Source organism: Nomia melanderi, chromosome 1, assembly GCF_051020985.1.
Source record: "Nomia melanderi isolate GNS246 chromosome 1, iyNomMela1, whole genome shotgun sequence".
Classification (NCBI taxonomy): domain Eukaryota; kingdom Metazoa; phylum Arthropoda; class Insecta; order Hymenoptera; family Halictidae; genus Nomia; species Nomia melanderi.
Window position 1 is genome coordinate 13,268,339 of NC_134999.1, and position 14,208 is coordinate 13,282,546.

General features: G+C 34.1%; 1 protein-coding gene across 8 annotated transcripts in view; it reads right to left on the reverse strand.

Moving 5' to 3' along the window:
• LOC116427631 (peroxidase) overlaps positions 1-14,208 on the reverse strand; it is a 37,132-nt gene that overhangs the window by 15,595 nt on the left and 7,329 nt on the right. Inside the window, exons 1-2 of one of the 8 annotated variants that reach the window (XM_031978193.2) lie at positions 12,544-12,584; positions 4,764-4,891 (exon numbers count right to left, since the gene is read on the reverse strand). In XM_031978193.2, coding sequence (XP_031834053.1) covers positions 4,764-4,887 — 124 coding nt within the window. In that variant the 5' untranslated portion in view covers positions 4,888-4,891; positions 12,544-12,584. Of the gene's footprint in view, positions 1-4,763; positions 4,892-5,326; positions 5,356-6,459; positions 6,564-11,852; positions 11,872-12,001; positions 12,100-12,132; positions 12,403-12,543; positions 12,585-14,208 lie in introns of those variants that run through there. The other 7 variants (XM_031978192.2, XM_031978190.2, XM_031978194.2 and 4 more) reach the window with 7 other exon arrangements.

Consider the following 14,208-nt stretch of genomic DNA (forward strand, 5'->3'; position numbering starts at 1 on the left):
AATGAATGAGTCATTCCTTTCTACATTAGCTAAGAGACGACCGGTACCAGTGTTGAACAAAAGTTTCTCAAACTAATGAATACATTCAATTTGATCATCATTCGCGAATAACGCATAATTAACCCTTTGCGGACGGATGTCGACATTTCGACGAGCTGAAATTTTCATATTTGGAAGACTAAGTCGTAAACAGATGATTTAATTACTCGAATAGCAAGAGATCAGCACGTAGTTTCCTATTTTTCTATTGTTCAAGTAATTGATATATAATTTAGCTTCATCTGTTCAGGATTTTGTATATTTCAGAGAATCTTCGTCCGCAAAGGGTTAATATATTCGATATTTACATATAATTCAGAAATTGAATCTATTTGTTATTTTGAATAACTTTCGCATATGGTAACATGAGAAACGTTAATAGCATTATCTTGCTACTAACCGAATATGATAATTCCGAAGACATGGTCAGTTCGACTTTTTTGCGTAAACAATTGATAAAATTGCCATTGATGGTTTTTCATTTGCAATTTCAATTCATGTCAATCATTCCGTAAGAAAGTAATTACAGTTTATCCACAAATCGAATCTGGTATTCTAATTCCTTCAGTTTCTATCTGACCTATTTCCATTGTATTATATAACAGAATGAGTATTCCATTATCTCTAAGTAACGCTACCTAATGCGGTGACATTTAGCAAGAGAACCTGCGATAATAACAGCGTGATTCAATTGAATAATTTTATACTATTCTTTTTCCATTTCACATATTCCGCAGCGTAAAACCGTGCGGCATTTAGCGTGTTAATAATTGCAAAATGAAGAAATCGGGAGTAGGTCATTTTGCCCGGTCTGGTAGTTTCAGTATTGAATACGTTCAAAGAAAATACATCCCTCCCCCAAAATTACCTGAAAATTTCATTCAAACAATTCCCAACATTTACCTAGAACCAGAATACTCCATACATAAGTGAGATCACTGTAATCAAGGCAAAGTCACCGGTTTAACACGTTGAACACGATTTCGCGCAGGAAAATACACGAATTGAAGAAAGATACAATATTGAATCATTAAATTGAATAGCGTTATTGTTATTGCACGTTTATCTTGTCACTGCAGTAGATAGTATTACTTATAATACAGAAATGTTTTCGAACAGTCACTGTTTAACCCCTTGTGAACAACAAGTGAGACTCGCGGTGAAGATTTTCAACATGATTCAACAAATATATATATTACTCAGTTCATTCGTATTCAAAGTAAATATTATTCCTCTGTAATCAACTATTACACTTAAAATGAAATATAGGCACAACATATGCTCAGAATTTTTCTCTTTTCCAATAAGTTATTAATGACAAAGTAGCCGTATCGATCAGAGTTGAGAAAGAAATCATAGGTAAAGGGGTTAAATGACGGAATTATGGTGATTTGATTTGGTTAAGAGTCACCGGTGACCTCCATGGCATTCAACGTGTTAATGCCACGCATATGGCATTGTGTTCCCGGAACCTGAGTATAGGACACAAGGATTTTCCCACGACAAAGGGCTGAACACTCGTTCGCAATTGATACGAATCGGCGACGAGCACCGATGCGGTCTGCTCGATTAATATTTTCTTCCTCTTTATCATGCATACCATCGGCTCGAGCACGTTCACCAAACATGACCGCTCGTCGTAGATCCAATGTCGACGTAATAGATCGTGAAACAGGCTCGTTCCACCGTGCCGATGCCTTTCACTGCTTTCGGTCGGAACGGTAAATGTTACACCAACGACAGATCTTATCGATGCAACTCCGGTAACTCGGTAAACGAACGACGTGTGCTTTCGCCCATACCGGAAAATCCTCGGAAACGAATTTCAATCAGGCCTGGGCGCATCGGTTGGCCCGTTGCCAAATTACCCCTTTTAATGTTGAACTTGAGGGGCTCGACACTGGAACCATCGACCAGCCAAAATGTTTGGATTGTAGCTTTTTCTGTTTTTTTTTTTTAGAGGAATCGTGAAAGTGTATTTCTTGATTTTGCATAATGTAGCGTAATTTCAGCGCGCCGATTTATTGCATTATTTCTTAGGATTTAGTGTCTTTGATGTTTGGTAGTTGTGGAATGAGAAGTTTGATGGTAATAGTTTGTGTGTTTATAATTTCTGCGTCGCGATTCTAATTTTGCAAGCTTGGTATTGTATAATTATAAAAATAAGTAAATCTTGGAGAAATTGTATGGGGCTAAGCATTCGTAGACATTATTATTCTCGAAAGAAAAGAAAATTTAGTTATTACAGTAAAATAAGTATTAGGTTACACTTCGATTAAGGATTAATTAATCGTCAATAATATATGATAATACTTCAACAAATTTTAATTTTTAAAAAAGCTTAAATTCTTCAAGGCTGCAGATAAATAACGATTTCAGTGATGCGAGAATAGAACAAGCCAGAAATTTGTAACCACAATTAAACAGTTACCGGTGAGAATACATTTCTGTTCGGTGCAATATATTACATTCGAGCAACGAAATAGTTGCTGAAATAAAGTTGCAAATATGTACGCGCGGCTTTAACTACCAAAGTAGGTCACTAAATGAAAGTTAATATGTCCTTTTTTCGGTTTTATTTGACTAGCAGCGCTGCAGACGTTGAATTTAACTCGAAAGGTCAGTAATAAATTTGTGAAACCTGTCCACAGGAAATTTTTGGTCTAGTCACCCCTGAAACTAGTTCCGTATTTCTGCGTCGCGGGTAGAAAACTTCTCTGGGACACGTAACTCGAATTCCGTCGTGTTACACGGACAAACCATTTTCTAACTGGCGAACTGTACCCTGTTATTAACTTCCACTTGTTGCACAAGGAACCTATTGCCTTAGTTTCTTTCGCTCCGTGCGTCTGCACTTCGTTTTAATTATTAACAATGTGACCGTTGAGTGCGCCCATATACGTGCACCGATTTACACGGATTTTAATAGTAGCATTAGATTCTAATTATGCAAACTGCAAAATGGAACGAATGTTTGATATTCTCCGAAATCAAATAGAATAGTTGCAGTGTGTTAAATATATTGATTATATTAAATAAAAATAATAATTTATGTTAAGGTATAAAATAATACTTGAGTTACTAATAATATTAAAATATATAAGTTGTTTTGAATTACACATTAAAGTATAAATAAAAATTGAATCATTTTTATTATTAATTTAGTGCTTATAATGGTGAGACAATATCAGCTTGATTTATTGGTTAACAATTGATCAAGTTGCAGACAAATCCTAGATATCATTACAATTACATAATTAGAATGATTGTTTCTTATCGTGTTTTACAAATTTGTATATGCCGTAAGTGCACAAAATCCACTCTACTGATAAAGTTTACTTCCTTATTACACGAATTAATTAATTCCATGCTAATGTACGTTTCTTTTAGATCACATTAAAGTGATATCCACGAACACGTTACCTCATACCTAATAATTCGGCTGCAAATTTTTATGCAAATCTGTATTTCTAAAGACGAGTTGGTAAAGGCAAAAATTTAATGTAAATTTATTACACTGAATAAATGTTTTTTGATGTTCATGTTAGCTGGCTTTTTTGGTCGTGTTTACGTAGAGAAGTTTACTCGTAACTTTTTTTTTAAAAACGTACAACGATCTCCCAAAGCTATGTTAATAAAACATTTATTTCGTAGGTATAATGAGACAACGGTAAACATTTTCTCACGTTCGACAGCGTACAGATAAACCCCGTTTAAATGATTTGAAAGTGACAATAAAGTAGTAGGCTAACTTATTAGAACACGGTTGCAACAGCATTATCCGTTTTACGATCCGAAGCTACATTCCTTTCCCTCGCACAAGAATGTGAGTTCTTAACTCAAACTGGAGCGAAGGTTAGAACAAGAAATATGCAAATTTTTCACGTTGCCAATTTATATCGAGTCCGTCAATTTATTTCGATTCCACGGTTACCACTTTTGCTTTGACAGTCGCAACATCAATGAATTACGACAGGCACGATGAAGAATAAGCTTCACAGAAATGAATTTTCCCGCATTATTAATTGGCATTAATCAATCATCGTTCTTCAAACCATTAATTAAACCAGTAGGCACAACATTTTCATCGAAATATCTGTTTCATTAGCTGTTTTCTTACTCGAATTCGTTTCCCCTGCGATTGACGTAAACTGTGCAGCTAATTAAAAGTGTGCATACATAACATGTCTAATAAGTCGTGAATTCTCCGAACGAAGACTGGTCGATATTAGATATTATAATTGTATGGGAATTTTCTTGAGAAGTGTTTGTTACAAATACAGAATAATTCATAATTTCTGGCATAAATCATGATTTCTGTTTACTTTGAATTTTAATTTTTAAACTACTCGCCAAATATTGAATAACAAGAAGAAAAAATGTATGTGTAAATAATAAAATTGGTTGAATGCTGTAATTAACACGTTGACTGTCACGAGAATTTCGTGCGTTTTGTTTATAGTAAGATTAATTTCTTTATAATAGAGGAAAATGTTTTGGTATTACGGTATTTATATTACGCTATTATCTAACTTCTTGTGTTACTAAATATTTTGATTTAATATTAATTTTCTTATCGTAATTGTTTTCAAGCAATTTGGAAGTTCTGATTATCGGTGAACACCGTAGCAGTTAACATGTTAAATATGTAACATTGCCGAGTGTACGACACTTAATCTATGCCCAAACTTATAATAATCCGTCAAATAAATTTGCTTTTTTACCTGTAGCTTTGGTGACTTTTCCATCTTCTGAAGTAACCTTCTTGCCGCTCACTAAAACTGCGTGTTTTAGTACTAAAGTGGCAAAAAGTATCGCCACGATCCTATCCATTGTGCATTTCGTCATGTTTCTGAAACGGAAATGAGAAATATTATTTACCGAAATAAAAATATACTTTTTCAGTTTTTTTTTAAGTCTTGCACCAATTTTCCATATTTTAAAGCTTATCTACAAATATAAATATAAAGGATACGAATTCTATGCTAAACATTTTATAAGTGTAACAGTGCCTCCAAGAGATTGATCGCAATACAATTTTTACAAAATATTAACTATTAATTGAATATTCACGAAATGATACGTATGATCGTATAAGGCAGATAAAAGAAATAATTCGAAGAATAACACGAAATATATAGATGAAAATAAAAATTCAAATTAATTGCTACAATTAGTAGCGAGTTTCTTCTTTTCCTACTGGCTGGCAAATTATGTAAATTGCGACAGGTTGCATTATTAAAATCACAATGAAGATATAAAAGAAAAGCATTGCTCGAGCTTTTACATAATCCCATTGTAATGTCGAGCGTCCACTTCTCTTTATCGCGTTCCTTTTTTCCCGTCTTCCTCGAAAAATTGCTCTCGTTTCTAGGATAATAACCCAAAACGCGTTTCCCTTCCAAACCCGCGTAACATTAATGTTCCAGTTGCGTTTCGCGCTTTCCAAATGAACGAGAGAAACTCCCACACCTAATTTACCGTTCTAAGATCGCATCGTAGGATAAATACATTCGAATTTGAATTTATTCGATAGTGTTCTTTGTGTTATTAGTTTTGTGAAGCAGTGGAATGTTATGACAATAATTTACATTGATCAGAAGTTACTTTTCGTTTATTAGTTATGCACATTTACAATGTGGACCATTGATCTTTTGCCTTAGAATATCGTGTTACACTCACGATGAAAATTATGAACAACGTTCAACAAATTTAAATTCATTTACTTTAATTAAATTCATATTAAATTAATTTAATACTGCTTTTCTATTATCAATCGTTAATCTTTGGAGCAAGCGTAGACATATATTAAAAGTACCAAATCCTTTGTTTACTTTTTTAATAAAATCATTTATGATAAAGTAGTTTTGTCAAATACAATTTATAAGACAATGAATTAAAGACCTGTCGAAAACCCTATTCCTTCACTACGATTCTTCATTTTCGTTGCAAACTAATATGAAGATTTGACTAAAGTGCCATTTCTATATTATATTATGGATTATAATAAGTGTCTCAGAATTATTTAACATTCTCACAGAACTTATAACAATAAAAAATCAAAGCCTAGCCATAGAAGCTACAATCCTTTCTTATCAGTTTATTATTCTTTATTTATTACATTCAATATTCTTGATTAGTTTATAACTAGTTGCACCTAACCTGCAAGCACATTAATAAATTTTTAAAGCAATGAAATAGGTATAGGATGTTCTTAGCCTCTAGATAATTATAGTTCTTAATTCTTGAGTAGTAGTTGAACTGGTCAATTCAAAATTGATGGCAATTAACGTCATATTAGAACGATAAAACACCTGGTCTACGATGATCGATTTTCTTTGAGACTGTAGTGGCGAACGGGTCAAATTCTTAAAATTAGAACGTGCCTATACGTGCAACCGAAAGTATTTATGTTACTACCTAACGTTTCGCTGCGGTCGAGCGTGTAACAAAGTCTGTCGAGACATATTAAGAGTATTCGTTGTCTCAGGGGAACATAATTTCCTCATATGTGACTTTATTTCCTCAATAATGCGCAGCGCGCTAATTTCAAATGACACGCGACAAAAACGAGCTTGACATTATAGAACTGCCAGGGAATTCACCATGACGTTCGAAACGTGCAATCTTCGTTCACGTGATTGAAACACGACATTCTACGATAATTGACGTCACTCTGATTTCAAAGCAGTCGTTTATCAGTTAATAAATGTAGAATGTAAGCCTGACTCGTTGCAACATAGTAGAATGTCGCATTCGACATGCTGTAGATCAGTGGTCACGTTTGATTTAGTGTGAAATTTATTTGAAACTGGGAAATGTTTCAAATATCTTGTGTAAGTGTATACCGTGGAATTTTGTTGGCTACTGTTATGAACGCATCATTGTAATTACGTACAAGTTACAGAATAGCAAGTGAACGAAATAGTTTAGGTTAATATTTCGACGATCGTGATTTTTCGGACATGTAAACTATTTGTTCAAGTATTAATATAACTATCATAGTTTCATATACTACAACATGTGTTAATATTAAAATAATATCAGTACATTTTGTTTTAACATTAGACAATTTTATTGGTCAGTGACAAAGTATTACGAATAAATATTTTGATCATGTATGAATTAATTATTTATTTTATTATTATATTATATTACATTATATTATAGATTAGATTATTAAATTATTATATTATACTAATTACAAAATAATGAATTAATCAATATCAAGAAAGTATCTCAAAACACAATAGAAATCAGGTTTGCGCCAATACTAGAATATAATCGTTGACTAAGAGAAATAATTAGTGATGAAGTTAGCTGTCTTCGAAGTGTTGAAATTCATAGTTTATCACTGTCATGATAAATTTCGTCGAAACGGGACGGTGTTACATGACACGCCGATTTTATAGTAACAGAGCACGAGAAACTCGGCAGGTGCAACTGGTGTGCAATCTACAACGGCTCACGATTGCCTTCCGGTTACATTTCACGAATTTCTTTCGATAACAGTCGAGGGCACACGTACGCGGGTAAAAAGCTGCATATCTAATAAACTGTATATCTAAAATATCCGCGAACGTTCGTGTCTGGCTTGATTTTTGTTAGAGTATCGCACGGAAACGGAAAAATAAAAATATTCAAGTATAAAGTCATTTCACTTCCCTTTTCTATTAACGGTACGATCTTTCAAATCGTTTATATAACATTTTATTCCATTGAATTTATATCATTTCAATAAAGCAACAAAAAATAATCCAATCGTTAGACTTAAGCTTAATGTTTTATTTTTAATGACTTTTAACGTAATACATCACTAGGAAAAGTCATTCTTCATTTATCACTCGAGTACTGAACAATACCAACAAAATTGAATGAATTGGAATTGCCAAACACATCATCCAATTTTGTTGATTTTGTTCAATACTTGAGTGATAAATTAAGAATGACTTTTCCTAGTCATATAAAAATACTAAAACTAAATTAGTTTTAGTATTTGCTTCTTTATTCGTTAAAACGTTCGTTATGTATTTTGAAAGTGAGGTATATAATTGTATAATATATTCGCGGTAGATTCCTGCGTATTTGTTTAACTCTACTGGACTTGTTTTTTCACTTATTACTCTTACGCAGTTTAACCGTACGTGGTCTTATTGGAACATAAAATTTCTATAAGCGACAACTGTTACGGAGCGCAAATTCCATTTCCAATAACTAGACCGCGGATCTTGTGCATTTATGGTGCCAGCGAATGTGTAGAATGCAGTGGAATAAAGAGTTTCATGGAACTCCATAAAACTTTGAATATGCTTATGACACAACAAAAATGTTCCCGGAGGAAATAAAATTTTGTTCGGTTTGACTTTGCTTCCGTAAATCACCGCTTAAATATCCAAGCTCGAAAAACTGTCCGCGATTTAATAACTGTTTACCATAAAAGCGAGAACACGAGTACTGTTCGTTTACAGCTCTGTTAAATAACTTTTTTTACCGACTGTTTTTCATCGGGTGCCTTGTCATTACGTTTAACACCGAAAGAAAAACATTTATAATCCAGAAACAAGCTCGGATCTTAGAGTATTATAAACGTTGAGCCACAAGATTAATCACCGATTAGAAAGTGGTTATAATATTCTAGAAGTAATTAAATTGATTTTTTCTTCTTAATCAATTTTAAGATTGCCGATATTAAGAATGTTTGGAAAACAAATACCAAAGTCGCTTCTCATATTTTTGATTGGTTAATGGTAATGATGGTATATAGATTGTATAATAATAATATTAATATATTACTATAATAATACTCTTAACATAATCATAATAACGCATATCACATAACATGTGAAGTAAAAATACTTCAATACTGATATATGTATAGAAAATAATAATTACCCAAGTAAATTATACTTCCTACTTTAACATCGTAAACGAATCAATGAACCTCAACTTCAACAACGATCTAGTTAATTACATTCAACATTATTTCTACCGAAGGTGTCAAAAGATACCTTTTTAAATTTTCACTTAAACTTATTTGCCAAATTTAGTCGTATATTCTGAATTGACCTTTCGACCTTTCCTGTAACAACTATAAAATTAACTATAGGAAATGTCCAGAATTCAATCGAGCAAAAATAATTAAACCAAGAAAATAATTTTAAATGAAAATTTCATAAGGTGTCTTCCTACACCTTCGGTAGAAATAATGTTATTAGTAATGTTACCGCCTACTTTATTCAATACTGTACTCTTTTCAAAACGTTAATTTTCATTTAATTGAATCAATACTTTAATGTAATTAATTCTATAAAAATTTAATCAATTTGAGCGTACTATTCCTATTTCTTATCAGCAACACCTAAAAGCAAATATTGCAAGCGTAGCATTATTTTCAATGTCAACAATCCAGCGAACCACACTAATCGTTAAGCGTCATTAACAATCGGACGATTAAAACGAGAGATCACTTTCTTCGGCTACTTTCCAACGAGGAAGTTTAAACGTACGTGTTCCCGTGCTAATTGGATATGCAATTGCCGAACGAATTCATGCTGTGCAATCGTGAGATTGCACAAACCCTCTTTCCACTTGCGTGAAGGTTACGCGATTTTAGCGCCAGTTATCAGGCCAACTCAATCAGAACAGTTTAACGCGATACACCGACGTCGTTGAAAGATGCTCCGCCGATACTTCACGAAATTGCTTCAAGTTGCCCTCGAACTGCGCAAACATCAGCTATTAATTAGCGGAATCGTGGCGCGCAATCAAGCAGGAAAGGGGAACCGCGAAAGCCGATCGTTGGTTCATATATTCCGCAATAACCCTATCGATATTCCCGTAACCCGTTCGAGGACCGTCGAACATTCGGTTCTTCCGCTGATGCGATCGGTCCGCGAAAATAATCCTTTCGGTCAGAAATGAAGACTATTGGGAAAAACACATTTGTTTTCACAATATACGTTCACCGAGTTATTACTTTTAACAGAAATAGATATTCTTTTGAAAAATACGATTTTAATTGTGAAAATAACGAAGTTTTGAAATTGAGGTTAATTCTTTAGGTCGTAAATAAAGGCTTTTAGGAAAAATATATTTGTTTTCGTAATATACGTTTACCGAGTTATTATTTTTAACAGAAATAGATATTTTTATGAAAAATACTGTTTTAATTGTGAAATCAAGGAATATTCATCACTTTCTGAAGAAATATTAACGTGTTGATCGCCACGCCAATCTTGAGGGTTTTGTGTAATATTAATTATCTTTTTCTAATAAAAGCAAATAGTATTAGAATTCATTATTAATGATGTGATATCATAGCTTCTAAGTTACACTATTATTTAGTTATTCTTTAAAATTATGACTGTTTTTCAAGTGAATTCAATACTATGAGAAACTTTTTATATTTAAGTGCAAATATAGTTGACGTTTCTAAAGAATTAAAAGGGTTAAGTACCTAATATGTGTAATTATACACTCTATATATTACTCCATAACTATCTCCCTCTTAAGAAGAAAGTATTATCAGATTTTTCGTATTAAAAAGAAGATTGAAGTTAAACGTTTTGAAAAAGTGGAATATCAAGTGAAAAGAAGTGGATAGTTCCAACACTTGTTGCTCTTCGCGTTCTATGGAGCCTCAACCGCTACTGAAGTCGCTGTAAATATTCGAGCGGTCTATTGAAAAGATTCTCTTACCGATTCAATGATTCGAAAGTGATCTGCGATTTTAACAGTAGACAATTTTGACGTCGATAATTAATAATTCTATTATTGAGAAGAAAATTTTTAAAAATAGACATAGGTAAAATAAAAAAAAGGAAAATTTTCTATGGGTGGCTTATACTTTATCGAAACGTTTCAATAAAAAAAGTATTACATAGCATAGACACTGTTTTTTATCCTCCCAACGTTTTGAAATATTTGAAAATAAAATTTTTATTTGAAAAATAAAATGAAATATTCGTTTGAAATAGAATTCGAAAAGAGATTGAAATAGATTCAAACAACTGTTAGCGCGTATTCGTTCCCACGAGAAACGTCAACATTAATAAAAAAAAAGAACTTTTATACCTAGGAAGCGAAACTACTATTGCGTACATCAATAAAAAAGGATATTCCTATTCTATCTGTTAATTCGTTGTTCGAAAATACTGTATGTACTCTATATATTTGTATGCTTGACACGTGAAATAGCAATTAAAACAAAGTCCGTATTAAACACGTGTTTCGCATCGTGAGAATACCGGAATGTATAATAGGCAACTTCTACCATTGCTGGACACTTTAGAGCATTCGGTACATTTCACTTAATGAAATTGATACAATTTTGCGGTAAGTACTAAGTAGAGTTTCCACCGGCATCTGCCTCATCCTTATTGCCTGCAGTGATTTCAAGGGATTGAGTCGACCAATTACATTCCATTAAGAGATTTTTAGATACCTCCAACGATCCTCTTAATCAACCAAAGCTTGTTGACCATGAATTTCGAAGATGCCATTCAGGTTTACATTTAGAAAGTTAAAAATGAAGGTTTTAAGGTTAAAAAACTTCAATTAGAAAATTCAAAGTTTGAAGTTTAACAATTTAAAGTTCAACGATTAAGCATTTCAAATTTAAATTCTAAAGTCTAAAACTGGAAGGTATGAAATCTAAAATTTTAGAATGTTAAGATTCAACGATCAGTTGCCTAAGACATATAACTTCCATCAATTCTCATTTGAAAACATGTCCTTCTTACATATTATAGATGCAACTAACTAAAACAACAGTGAATAAAATTAATGACATTGTGAACGTGACAAATATTTACACTTGAAGCACGTATTATTTAAATAAGTAAAATGTTCAAAACACAGTTAGCACAGACTAACAAAAACCACTTCAATCAAGATACAAAGACTCAAAATATAAGTCGAATACAAAAATATGTTCCACAAGTATAAATTACACTCCACTCACAACCGATTCCTTATTGCCTCAAACAAATACTCAACGTTAACCTACACGACAAATTTCGTTCTCGATGTCACAACCGTCAAACCCGCACCTCTTGCCATCCGAATCTATACTGTAAAATTCTTTAAACGAACCGTTCCAGTGATCGCAGGAATCGTCGACGTATCGTCACCAGCCGAGAACCATTTTCCCGATTACCAACCGCAAAAAATGCGTCGGCCAGTTGCCCAATCGTTCAACGAAACGTCGTTCCCACTATTGTCGATACAAGATTCGTTCTTTCCGCGAATGTAACGATACCCACGACGTCAGAAACCACCGGACACGTTCGGCAGAAACGAAGGAAGAAGACGAAAAAGAACAGGAACGAGATTTCAACACGATTTTCTGCCGGGCACACAGTCGCGCGACATTGTCCTCAATTTGTAGCACGTAATTCGTTCCAAGAAACATCTTTTTCCTATTCCTGCATGCCCATCGGGACTCTGTCAGCGACGCTTTTATGGATTTCACGGCAAAAGCGTGGTGGTCGAATCGATTATCACCTGGAGGAACAATGTTGAGATCCGGCTAATGAGCAGCAACGATTATTTTTCAATGGTAGAACGATTTTCACGTTCGCCGGATGATAGACACGGTTAATTAACGAGCATCGCAGGTTTCCTTATTCACTGTCGCAGCAAGGCAATCTATAATTAGTCTCCTCATCGCCGAGTGCTGTATGCAGGGGTAAGAAGTGCTATTATCGAGGTAAACAAGCTCTCGTCGGTGTTAATCTTGTTGAGAGAACATAATTACAACTTATAATAGCATATTATTACTGAATTGTGTTGCGATTAGTGGGGGACAATAATAATTACACGTCGGACGCTGTCTGTTTAGTTTTAATCTCTGTAATGAACACGGTACTCTGCCACCATGTCTTTTAACCCTTTATAATGACGAGTAAGACTCTTAGATGTTCTATTCAATTGAAGAAGAATCAACGTTACTCGCTGTACATAAATCGAAGTCAGAAATTATTTTCTTATTGATACTATTTTCTTATTGATTTCTTCGCGTTCTCTCGAATTATCAATAACAAAATGAAGAAAGTCATACTGCAAGGGGTTGCCAGCTTTCAATTTTCTCTTTTCGCATTATGTTCACTTCGTTCGTTTATAATAGCAAAAGCTTCCCATTGTGCATAATTTGTGTAAAAGATCACTCTGAACAATTCACAGAGACAGTACGAATTTTGCATTTTCTCTTCCGCCCCACAAATAGAAGAATCTATTCTTGACACATAGCCCAGCAGTCGCGCACAACACGCTATCCGCTTTAAGACTCAGTTTCACACCTTCGGAGTAAATTTTCACTGAGAAATGTTTCTCGTACAGTCTGCGAGGCCTCATAAACTTTCATCAACTTGCGTCTGTCTTAAATTAGAAACCGATTTATCTGAAATCGATATGCGTCAGTCGTTCTACAAGAAATTATACATGAAACGTGCGAATTGAAATATCAACTGGAGCCCGTTTTCAAGGAAAAGACTGCGCTCGAATTTTGCCTGTTATTAAGGCACCTGTCTACTTTTTACCATTTCCAGTTATCGTCGCCGTAAACGCACTCGTGCACGATAAATGCGTACAGTCGATTTTGCGTAAATACCGAGGCCTTCAAAAAAAAAAAAGAATTATGCACCCTGTTATCGCCACACGCTTGAATCTAATAACGGCTTCAGTTTGCGTTGGTCACGAGATAGATTACGCACGTGATCGGCATGGTTTCTCCGAACATGTTAATACAGACATCAACGCGAATTCTGGTTTACCAGTACAACGATGAACGAACGAGGAACATCCAAGGTAGGAATTGTTATGAGAAATAATCCGTCATCGAAATCTGTTTGCGCCGTGCAGTTTACCATTGCGCAACCGAGCTTATAATCATAAATTTCGCGCTGACCACTTTCACGATCGATGACGTGTCCCCCATTCGTAGAACGTAGGATTTGTTGACGTAAAATTGGTCGTGCTGTGGCATAAAAGAATCCACGTTACGGGATCGTGTTTTCTCACGATTCGTTGCGCGACAAAATGCCCAAGTATCATGTCATCCGTTCGTCTATTCCAGTTAACCCCTTGCCGTGCCATTTTACTCGCGCCACCTTTGTCTACCGAATAAATATTCCAGTAACAATGCCAATCCTGATTCGACAAATTATTCTG